This window comes from Hypomesus nipponensis, chromosome 24 (assembly GCF_054491055.1).
Source record: "Hypomesus nipponensis isolate SF chromosome 24, ASM5449105v1, whole genome shotgun sequence".
NCBI classification, from domain to species: Eukaryota; Metazoa; Chordata; class Actinopteri; order Osmeriformes; family Osmeridae; genus Hypomesus; species Hypomesus nipponensis.
Genome location: NC_140384.1, coordinates 3,645,001 through 3,657,500, shown reverse-complemented (window position 1 = coordinate 3,657,500; position 12,500 = coordinate 3,645,001). Strand labels below are relative to the sequence as shown.

General features: G+C 48.9%; 1 protein-coding gene across 1 annotated transcript in view; it reads right to left on the bottom strand.

Moving 5' to 3' along the window:
• Positions 1–12,500, bottom strand: part of LOC146232748 (transient receptor potential cation channel subfamily M member 3-like) — a 95,756-nt gene that overhangs the window by 42,466 nt on the left and 40,790 nt on the right. The window contains 5 exon segments of the mRNA XM_084690011.1: positions 350–521; positions 889–1,013; positions 1,691–1,904; positions 2,102–2,303; positions 3,057–3,136. Of these exon segments, the coding sequence (XP_084546137.1) occupies positions 350–521; positions 889–1,013; positions 1,691–1,904; positions 2,102–2,303; positions 3,057–3,136 (793 nt within the window).

Below are 12,500 nucleotides of genomic sequence, written 5' to 3'. Positions count from 1 at the left end.
GTTCTACAGCAGTATGCTGGCTTGTGATTGGAGATCTCCAGGGCTCGACGGCAGTATGCCGACTTGTGATTGGAGATCTCCAGGGTTCTACAGCAGTATGCTGGCTTGCGATTGGAGATCTCCAGGGCTCGACGGCAGTATGCCGACTTGTGATATTGGAGATCTCCAGGGTTCTACAGCAGTATGCCGGCTTGCGATTGGAGATCTCCAGGGCTCGACGGCAGTATGCCGACGTGTGATTGGAGAACCCTGGGCTTCCACAGCGGTAGTTCTACTGGCTGGTGATTGGAGAACGTCGGCGCGGCGGGGCTGTAAAGGTGTGTGTGCAAAGAGGCTCCGCTGCACTCACGTGTGTTGATCTTCTGCAGGGAGATGTGTTTCTCCAACTGCCGGCGGAGTTTCACCTCGGCGCCGTACTTCCCCGTGGTGCCGTTGTCAGCCAGGATGAAGTGGGAGTGGAGGCTGTTCAGCACCGTCAGCTTGCTCAAGGGGTTGGACATGGTCTGGTACGGCCGAACAACCTGTGGACGGTCAAAAACACTTAGCGACCGCCGGGTTCAAAGAAGCTCTCAGGAGGCCGAGAGTGGTTATCACCAGTGCGGTCGGATGGATTGTCAAGGCTCGACGCGGTGCTGTGTGGTATCATTACTTGGCCCACCTCGAGGCTATGTTTACGACCGTCCCCGTTCTGCCGACTTAGCGGGCTGCATGACAAAGCGGCTACAACATAGCGCGAGTGTGTCGAGGTTGTTACTGTGTATGAGTGAAGGACACAAGAGTGCAAAACACACACAGGCTAGACACACGATACGTACACACGCCAGCCTCCACACACACACAGACACACACACACACAGACACACACACACACACACACGTGTGACTCACGTCTTTGCCCACCAGGTCCTCCTGGTTCTCTACGATGCCCCAAGGGGCAATGCCGATGGTGCAGATCTTTCCCCGAGATTTAGAGGCATGGTCCTTCAGCGCATCGCCCACATGCCGGATCACTCCTGCGTTTCAGTGGTTTATGGAGTTGAGGAACACGCGTCAGTGTGTTTGTATGCATTTCATATGGAGAGAAAGAGAGAGAGACAGTGAGAGAGATGGATAAGGAACATACTGTACCTCGACACAGAACGCGCAGATGCACGTACACGGGGGTAATACACGGCTACATTTCCATTCATTTGTTATGATGATGCAATGATATATACATAGATACATCGAATATGATCTCCTCTACACTGCCAAGCTGCCCGTGACAGTTGAAAGTAAGCTGCTCTGTTTCCACACACACACACACACACACACACACACATGCAGACTGCCGCTCCGTCGGGCTATCTTCAGTCACGCCTGGAGGTCATCTCATTCCACGTCTTGCTCTGACATTCTCACTCTCCAGCTCTCTCTGTCCAGAAATCCATCTGTCCATCAATTATTCACCCTTCCATCTCCTCTCTCTCCTCAGACCTCGCTTTCTTTGTCTCTTTGCTCTAGCCCTGTGCCCATGTGTCTGTCGAATCATTTTCATCATATTTCTGCTAGCTAAAAATGTCACTTCGACCTTTTACAGAGCTTTCGTGTTTTAGAGCCATCAACTACAGTCACACCGATTATGCATAAAAACACTGAAATAAAGCCACAGATGTAGGAGAAGTTACACAGACAAACAAGCTCCACCCACCTGTGTTGACCCCGCCCGTGAAGATCCACGCCCCGGTTGTCATGGCAGCCTTGATGAGCCCCTTGCCGAACACCTGCTTGAGTTTGGGCTGCAGCTCAAAGTTCTGGAGGCCTCCGTGGACCGAGATGAGCAGCTTGGGGAGGTCTAGCTGCCACTCCTTGGTCATCAGGTGCAGGAGGAGGTCGGGTTTGGTGTCGTACGACACGCGCACGTACTGCAGCGCACGCCCGCCCACCCACACACACACAGCACGCGCAGAAAGAGTTGAGTTGACAGATAAGAGACACACCTGCGCCTCCTTGCAAGGAAATCAGCGGCCCGTTCGAATGAACATCTCAAATGACAGTTCAAAAGTAAACGAAACGTTTGAATGGAGTCGTGTTCGACCACAGACACGAGTGGACCGCTCACCATGGCTTTGTTAGAGTGCCCCCCTCCCTGGAACTCGATGGTGCCGAAGGCGTCGGTGGGGCTCAGCTGAGTGTGTTTGCTGATGCACCATTTCTCTGCCAGGCTGTCGTTCTTGGCCAGACGCTCTGCCTTGTCGTTCTGACTGGTGGAGATGCCCGGGGGCAGACCCACATGCTGGCCAATCAGGCGGCCGCAACAGCACCTGAGGGAGGGGAGGGTGAAGAGGTCGAGAGAGAGGCCGGAGGGAGGAGGAGGTGGGGGAGGAAGGGGGGGGGGGAATAGAGGCCGAGGTATCACAGGAAGTGGTGGTTGGTGATAAGGGAAGTGACATCTAGACGATAGTCTTTTCATCTTGTGAGACTTTTCTGGATATCTGTCTCTCTTTTCCTGTGGGTACAATACTTCAAAGACAGTATTTGATATCAATCCATTGTGAACCTTAGCGCGAGGTATATCACAACTGCATTTGTGGTCTGATGAAGACATATTAAACAGAAATACGCCATCACTGTTTAAACTCCTTAAGGCTCTGAATCAGGAACATTTGACAACAATACAAAGTTTCCGTCATCCCGTGAAGTGGAAGCACGCCATGTCTATCCTGAGTGTTTCGGCCAGCATCAAAATAAATATTTATTACTGAAGGATGATTTGATCCGGGAAAACCCATGTTTTTCTCTCGCGGCCTCCCTCAAGCTATGCTAATTCTGTTTATCCAAACAAACAGCTTGTTTCCTCTGTGGTGGGGGAGGGGAGCAGAGCACTGTGCTACTGGATTGAAACTCTCGCTCTGTCACCCAGGGCAGGGCAGCGGCACTAGCGTGAAAGACTGACACAACAGGAATAAAGATAAAGAGAGGGAAATAAACCGGGCAACAGGAAAACGATTTTCTCACACGGGTGCTGTGACTTGAAACGGCAGCAGACAGTCAAACAGTTTTGCGGCGTCACTCACCTATGGTGGTCTTTTCCACTCACTATGATATGAACACATTCTCTCTTGCTGAAGGCTCTCTCGATCCACGATTTCTGTGCCTGGGGAGACAAGAGGACAGAGTATCATCAGTGTCGTCCTTCACTCAGAGCCCCTCTTGGTCCGAGATGATGTGCGCTTGGGGTGCTGAAGGGAGAGGAGCTCTGGACAGATTTCAAGGGCTTGCCAGAATGTTCCAGGGCGGCCGAGGTGACCCACACTCATACCAACACCTGCATTGTACTATACACCTGCAACCTGGGTTTGCAACCTCAAACAGTCTCCTTTATATCCTGGCCCCTCCTATGGTCATTTTCAATTGGAAAAACATCACAACGTAAGAAAAAAGATACTACACAAGCTTTAAACACCATAAAGATTACTTCAGTGGGCTAGTTAAGCCTCCAATCTAAAGATAATCTTATAGATGGGTTATCCGCAATGAGGGAGATAATTTAAAACAGGAAGACACCATTAGAATGGAACACAGCACCAGAACACTAAGCCTCACCACAGCAAAGGGATTTATTTGTCGAACAAAGACAGCTTTTTGAGGAGCCGTGGGGATATCTGAAGACTATATGACATTCCCAGCTACGTCGGCATTTTTATACATCTATTTTTGGATTCACAAACAGTGTGCCATGCTTTGAGTGTGCATATGTCGTTTCTTTTTTTTGTACAAGCACACACTCAAACGCTCGCGAACGAAACCCCTACGAAGCGTGAAAACATTTGTTTTCTCAGTCGGAGCCGCAGAGATAGTGGGGATAGCTGTCAGAACTGCAACACTCACTCATGTGTCAAACACTGTTGGACTTTCTGAGCTGTTAGCTGCTCTCCAACCCGCATGAATATGGAACACTTCCTGATTTCCTCAGGACTAGAGCTGAGATGACAGCCAATGGGAAGAGACGAGGGTAAGGGCACGTTGCTGTCATGTCTAAATTAGCATGCCATAGCCATGAGGTATACGACAGAATAACAAGGGATCACTTGAAAACACACACACAAACAAACATACGCACGCTTACAAATGCAGATGGAAACACAAACATAAAGGTACAAGCGAATCAGCAATCCTGAGAACCATCTGTCAGCAGATATACACATGCATTCATTCTTGACATCATAGGTGATAGAGGCCAATATCTATATTGTCTAGTCTAGCTTCATTTCAAAGCAGGCAGGACATGAAAACATGTATCTCTTACGGTCAACAAGGCTCGCCTCAATCCTGTTCATACAGGAAGTGCTTCTTTATCAACATGAGGTTCGGGGGACACTGTATAACTGAGTGTCCAGAACACAGTTTTTCTCCCCGACGACGGGACGTGACTGGTCGGGACAGGTTGGCTGCGGAACACAAAGGGGAGGGGCTTCCGAGGGAAGGAGGAGGGACACACACACACCACCCGGCACAACAAAGGAGGACGTTTTTTCTTTCTTTTTTTCCGCCATTCATCCTGGGAGAATTGCCGTCCCCCTTGTCCCAGCGTCCGCTCTGCTTGTACAGGGCTTCCACTCTTCCCCACCCCCACCCTCGCTCCCCGAGCAAGAACAACATGCTGTCCGCCTGACTGGCCCATGTCGAGACCCCCCCCCCCCCCCGCGCCAAACCCCAGCCAGCGTCCCCCCCCCCGGGGACCTGCTCCTGCCTTGGGCTCCGGTCCCCAACCGGGGGCGGCGCGCGTTTGGGACGGCACTCCACACAGGCACACTTACCCTGACACCAGACTTCCCACGATGAACCATCACTCTGAGGGGGGGGAACTGAAGCCTGGGGCGCCAGGGGGAGGGGTCGGGGGCAGGGGGCGCTACGTTCGGCGGGGGCAGCCCGACGCGATGACTCAGCGGAGCCGCAGGACCGCCCCCTCTCGCGCCCCCTCTCGCGCCCCCTCTCGCGCCCCCTCTCGCGCCCCCTCGCGCCCCCTCTCGCGCCCCCTCGCGCCCCCTCTCGCGCCCCCTCTCGCGCCCTCCCTAAACACCCATCCCTTCCCCCCACAAACCCCCCCCCCCCAACAGGCCTCTACCCCGACCCTGTATTCACGCCCTCGCTCGGACACGCAGAAAGTAGAAACCTCCCACGCGTTTCAGGCGAGGTCGGTGTTGGCAGAGGCGGTGTGGAGCTGGCCTCGTTGCTCCACAACGGAAAACAGCCAGGGACCACGGAGGAGGACTCAGAGATGGCACACGGAATAACAAACCAACACCAAGAGGCATGCCAACACTTCCTACAGACGAAAACCCGCAAGATGTGTCACGTTACACTCTTTCTGTTGTATTTTATGCGTCTTTCATTTCTCATCCTCGCTCCTCTCTCTCTCTCTCTCTCTCTCTCTCTCTCTCTCTCTCTCTCTCTCTCTCTCTCTCTCTCTCTCTCTCTCTCTCTCTCTCTCTCTCTCTCTCTCTCTCTCTCTCTCTCTCTCTCTCTCTCTCTCTCTCTCTCTCTCTCTCTCTATATGAGTTTTGACATGCTATGATAGGATGGCACATGGCCTACACCCTATTGTGTAATTAAGATTTGTCGTCGGGGTGCATGCCCTACGTCTGCCAAGACACGGGAAGGGCTGTGTGTGTGTGTGTGTGTGTGTGTGTGTGCGTGAGGAACATCTTGGACATGAGAGGAAGGTGTCTGACAGCCAGTTAGTGCGCCTCACACCCTTACAGACAAACTCTCCCACTCCCGTTGCTCTGTCTCTCTGTCTCTCTCTCTCTCTTTCTCTCTCTTTTTTTTCTCTCGGCGTCGCTCCCCTTGTTTCTTTCTTTCTCTCTCTCCTCTATAATTGACAGTGGTGGGGATCACGAACCATATCACTCACAGTGTTTGGCAAAAAGTCTCAACTGTAACATCAGCTGGTGTATTTTGGTATTGCGTAAAGTACAGCATGTTCCATTGGCTGACACACAGCAATATTTATGGAGCAACATTCTCTACCTTGTGAACCCTCTTAGCAACAACGTCTAAGCATGGACTAATCTGTTCCCTGGGAAGGTGATCTGCTCTCGACTTCCCTGATTTGATGGGGAAAAGACTCGTTTCTTCCTCCGCACCTCAATTGCTGTCACAGTCAAATCTGTAGGATGTTGTCAGGGCAGCTTTGATACTGTAGCAGCAAGTGAGCCCATGGATTCCCATTTACCTGTCATCTTGTCTTCCTTTTTAATCACATCGGATGTTAAGTCTTGGTGAAACAGCTTTCACTAAGAATTGGAGCCATTTCCAAACAGACGGGAGACATATTTGTGATGATGACATTTTCAAAATAATATTTAACCTTCTTTATAAATATGCTTATTTGCATTTAGCATTTGCCATCATGTAACATTCCGTGGGGGCTTTGTATGACTTAATGTGGTTAATTTCACGATATATTTTACGATTTGTAATGAGAAAAACACAATTGCACACATCCATCTACACAAAAGCAGTGTTTGAAGAGCATGCTGTAAAATAAATACAATCAAATTGATTATATTTGTGGAACATATTTTAAGTGATGCCTTGGTCATGAGACCATAATGTAATAGTGCAAGAGGCAAGAAATGGATCTCATCAAACGAAAATCAATGATTTCCATTATAATACAGTAATAAAGTAGCACTTTCATTCTCAAATGAACACAAATGAGAAGCTTTGTTCTCTCAGTGGGTCAACGTCTTTCACACGTGAAACCTCAGACGCAATCAACGGCAAATCAGAGGCGTCCTCATAAACTGATGCGGGTACGTACTCGGTATCATGAAGTCTGTGCATAATGAAACCTTAAAATATATGTGTATATATATATATATATATATATATATATAAATATATACATATATATATGTATATATATATATATAATATATATATATCAATATCATTGTATATATCACCTGAAGAACACACCACCCCCAGTTACCAGAGTCTTACCTGAGGCAGCAGCTAAGCTGCGTGGCTGCTCTATGATAAGCATGGCTTCTGCTGCTAGCTCTGTCTCGGTGCCTCCCAGCCTTGAGCAGACTCACAGCTCCAGACCAGTCTACACCTCAGCCCAACGCCGTTAGCACTCAGCCCCAGCCACTGTGGCCCTATGAGCCCACTGGAATGTGTGTGTGTGGATATGTGTGCGCGCGCGTGCGCGTGTGTGTGTGTGTGGATGCGTGCGTGCCTTACTGTGTGTGTATGGGGCTCTGTGTGAGTTTATTACACAGCTTTGTCGGAGAGTCGTCTCTGATTGGTCGGTGGCGGCATTCTAGGGTCTGTTATGTCTGAGTAGTAGACCACTGCTCTGAATAACAGACCGTTGCTACGGACGCTAATGAACTATTTGTGTCAGCGGAAGCAATTCAATCCTTTTTAAATCAATGTTTGGGTCAAAGGATTGATTTGTGTCGTAAGTAGCTGCGTAGTGATTGGAGTGATTCGATGATTGCTTTCCATGGAGTCCGTCGTGGTACTATTGAGGTTCTGCGTCACCCTGCCAACGTTTATTTCAAAATAATGAACTGCTTGCTGTGCATAATCCCTCACACAAGCCTTACAGAAGGGAGGGAGAGTCAACTCTCGGAGCCAGCTTTTACAAACACACATATTCCTCTATTCACACTCTCCCGAGTTCCCATCCTTCGCCGCGTTTCAACGACAGCACCTCGCCCCAGCGTCCCTGCTCCACTCCTCTCAGAGGAAAGATCTGGAAGCCTCAGCGTTCTTGGCTGGAGTCTCCTCCTCCAGCCTGGCTCTGTCCTTGCTCCCTGGGTGTGTGTCTCAGCGGGGCGCCTGTCATCGAGGCAGCAGGTAGGTGTCTTCCGCCTGGGGGAGCAACATGGCTGGCAACAGGCCCTACTGGACAAGGCACCGCGTCACTCCAGTCCCTCCCCTCTATGACCCATTAGTCCACACGCACGCGAACGCACCCCCCCACTCCTACAGTCAACCTCCTCTCACACCTGCAGCCCCTGCACTCTGCTCCCAGCGGTAGACCAGGAGGTCTCGAGGCCCGACTCTGCTCGGCACAGCTGGGAGGGGGGGACACTTTCTCCATTGAGAACTGACTGAGCCTTTTTTGGGGGGGGGGGGGGGGGTTTGTTTGCGTGTGCCCGTGCGTTTGTTGGCGGCCGTGTGTCTGTCTCTCAGCATGTGTGTGGAGGGGGGAGGGGGGGGGGTATTGTATTTCTTTTGACGTGGGTATGTGTGTGTACGAGCGGGATGAAATCCATCGGAGGCCATGGCACTGTGACTCTCCGGTTTTAGGTGTGTGTTCCAGAGCGTGTGTGTGTGTGTGTGTGTAATTTCCTAGAAAATGTGTTTATTCGAGAAAGGATTTCATTTAATGCAGATTACAGCTTTAGTTTCTCCGGTTGCCCCACTGTTGGGACTAATTAAAACCTGCCCAGATTACCTTGAGGCTGCATAATCCCAGGATTAAGAGCCAGGGGCACAGAAGGGTTCAAGAGTAGCTGTACAAAGGAACAGCATGACACGTCAGAATACCCCTGCCCCCTCCCTTCAAACTTGCTATTGCAACAACGACGACGTCCTGTTGGGAGAAACGCCCGGAAAAACAAGACGTGTTGTTCGAGAACAACCTCAGATGTTTGGTTTGTCAGCAACAGCTGTTGAAAGTTGAACATTCGGACAGCTAATGAATGCTGAAGGGCACCACAGGCACATAACCTTGTCGTGAGTTAGTTTCACTTGTTTAGCTTCCATAGGACCTACTGTACAGTACATCAACTGCTTCACAGCAACATGACTGGTTGATAAGAACCTAGTACCTGGAACCCGAGGGTTTTCCTCTGCAGAGCACATTCCACCAAATGTGTATTCTCAGCCAGCATACCAGCACTCCACACCGCACCGCCCGAACGAACCCTCTTGGACAGCAACACCACAAAATGGACCCGTCGTCTCAGGTTTGTAAAATCAAAAATGGAAAACAATGATGGGGTTACAGCAGAAGCTTCCTGCACAAGCAGATTGCGTGTTGGGCTTTTTCTTGTGATTGACTTGTAATGGACTGAGGTGATGGGGGTTTGTTTGATGTTTGAAACTGCAGTTGCTAAATTGAGCTAATGAGTCCTTACAGGTGCTTAATTCAAGGTCCCCTTCGCTCTCAAACAAAGCAGTACATCTTTTCCTTTTTTCCTTCTTCCGTCCTGTTGACTCTCCTTTGACCTGAATGCTTTTATACAGAGTGGAGACTGGCGGCGAGACATTAGCATGCAGGTATTTATCCCTTGTCTCCCTCCCTCCCTCCCTCCCTCCCTCTCCTCTCCTCTCCCTCTCCCTCTCCCTCTCCCTCTCCCTCTCCCTCTCCCTCTCCCTCTCCCTCTCCCTCTCCTCTCTCTCTCTCTCTCTCTCTCTCTCTCTCTCTCTCTCTCTCTCTCTCTCTCTCTCTCTCTCTCTCTCTCTCTCTCTCTCTATCTCTCTCTCTCTTATCTCTCTCTCTCTCACGCTGTCTTTCACCTCACTCTCTCTCTGTGTCACAAACACACACCAAACGCACAAACGCATTATTTTCAAGGTCGTAGCGTTGACGACAACCGTACTTGACGACGTTACGGCCGTCAAAGAACCATGACGAGAGGTGGAGCTGGGTGCTGTATGCACGCCAGCTTGGTAAGATCCAGTTGCTAGCTAGCTACAAACCCCTTTTCCCCCCAACCAGTCTTTACCACTGAACTTCTGCCAGCATGTAATCCACAGTGATGAGCTGTAGTGAGTCCAACGGCCCTCCACCCTGGTCCACCCTGGTCCACCCTGGTCTGGCCTGGTCTGGCCTGGCCCTGCTTGGATCTCTGGGCTCCAGGTCTCTACAGATCCAGACAGTTCAGTTGAGTGCTCCTGCTTCATTCCTACTGCATGGCAGCAACTGTTTCCATGTGCAGCGAGCTGTTAACTTGAAGTTGATAACCTTCATGGGACACACTGTCGGTTGGTCTCAGCAACATTCGGCTTAGAAGAGATTTAGGCTTATAAAATGGAATTTAGCACACCCTTTTACAGTATGCGTACGTTTGTGTGAGTGAGTGTGTGGGAGTGTGTGTGTGTGTATGTATGCATGTTGGGAGGGTGTTCACTCAGTCAAAGATTTTGAATTCAAGCTGTGCAGCTGCCATCGGCCCTTCACCGCATTCCATCTAACTCGAGTACCCTTCCTCCTTCCACTCTCCATACATTTACATGAGTTGCCACTTCACAGAGTGAAGTAAACCCACACTTTGATTACAAATACACAATCATGATGAAAATTCCTGGAGGATAGTGCTTAGTCGACAGTCAACGATTCCCCAACATGTCATTACCAGCCATTTCATCATCCTTGCAATGATACTCAATGGGAAGACTATTGGCCACGGTTCCTACACACTTGCATAGCCAACACATAACCATGCTTCCTGCCATACACTCAACACCCCAACTCTCCCTTGCAACGTTACGTAGCTTTATCATGGAGTTGCTGCCCAGTTGCATCTCAATGTACGTTTCCCGTTGAAACAATAGGACATTTGGCGTGGTTTACGTGGTTGCGTTTCCTTCAAAAGTTCACGACCTGGTCGTTACGTGCTAGCCTCCTGGGTTTTTTTTCTCTCATCCTTGTCAGCAACAGGCCAAACTGGCCCGGGGTCCCATGTACGGGTCTGTTACATGGAACATGTGCAGGGTTCCTACGGGTCACGGAAAGCGAGGAATTGTGGTTTGCTGGCACTGGAGAGACATGGAAATGAATCAAATTGTAGAGGTCTTTAGGGAGATGTTTTGAGATGCTTGATATTCACATGGTGTAGCACCAGCTGTTGAAGCTGACTTTAATAATGCCGATGCAGTAGGATGGGGAAACCTTACTTTGTTCCTGTCACTGAGTAGATAACTCCTGATTAAAGCATTTCTCCATTTTGGGAATGGTAATGCCATGAGAAAGTTTAACTCTCGCTATCTTCAACGTCTTACTCCTTCCAGCAGTGGAGGACTCCATGGGCTAAAATGTCCTTTTCTAATCATGTAGAAATGGAGTGGAAAAGTGGAAAAAGTGCAAACTTGACACGTTTTGGATATTCCGATTCCACAGTCTTTGCAGAGTAGACAGAAGTCCTGCAGACAGGACTAGTGGGATATGGACAGAGTATAAATAGAGTATAAAAGCAAATGTAGACCACCCCTTCAGTACAGGAGCCTGACACGCCAACAGAGAGCTGGGTGGTGCCTCACTCCCCCCCCCCCCCCCCCTTGGTGAATCCAACCCCAACCAGAAATCTGCTGTCATCCATCTTATTTGTCGCTTCCAGTAATAATGAGTCTTTACATTGCGTCTTGTTTCTGTCTGCTGGTAGGAAACTAGTGGGAAACTGTTTTGTCAAAGTCCGTTGCCTAGCTTAAGTTGCCAATGCCTTCACGTTGTGTCTGTTTATAACAATGATCACCATTTTTTCTAGCTAGCAGTATTACGTTAGATTATAATCATTTTTTATTTATTTTTAATTGACATGAAACCAATTTCCCCTTTATGGTAAGGTATTTTAAATATTAGAAAAGACCTGAATACCTTTTCATCCCATATCGTGTCAAGATACTAAAATAATGTTTCTGCATACCCCCCATAGAGACAAAGATGTTCAGGATACAAGTGATTCTATGTGTCTTGTCTGTGTTGGTTTTGTGTTAATCTCCAGGATGTAACCAGGAGATGGACTGTCACAATGACAATACAAATGTTTATCAAGAGAATGTGACGGAGATCCCAGTGAATTTGAAACAAGGTGCTTCTGAAGTCTTTTTTAACAGTGGTATAGCAGTGGTAAACCCCCATAGTCTTAATATAGGCAGGCGCCTTTGACGGTTTGTCAAACCTGAAACATTCAAATCTCCCATACTTCTATAACACATTTTCCTGTGGGAGTCTTCAATCTAACCAAGCAATCTAGCCAAGCTACAACAATCCAGCTACAAAATCCATATTCTACAGAAAGGAGTGTTTGAAGGCCTCAGAAATCTGAAGGAACTGTGGTTGTACATGAACAATATTCAGTCCATCAAAGACGGGACTTTTGATGACTTAGAAAACCTTCAGGAAATCGGCTTTACGTGGAACAGCATCCACTCCATGTCCATGTTGTCAAAGCTCCATAAGCTTCAGACATTATGGCTGGATCACAACCAACTGCAGACTCTTTCCGCTGAGATATTTAACTCTCTTCCGAGTCAAAACAAAGTCTATTTAGGCATCAACCCCTGGCTTCCTCTTTCTATAAAAATGCTTTCTGGTGAAAAGTTTTGGATAGGGGATTTCCATGAATATTCATTTTGGGCTTCCTCAAACGCTTGAAGCAATGCAAACACGGCCTACTGTCATGCACAGCCCCTGATGTATGGTACTACTGCACATGAAAGTATTGCTATGTAGGAATTAGCAATTGTGTTTTTTCGTTTTTTTTACTTGGGTG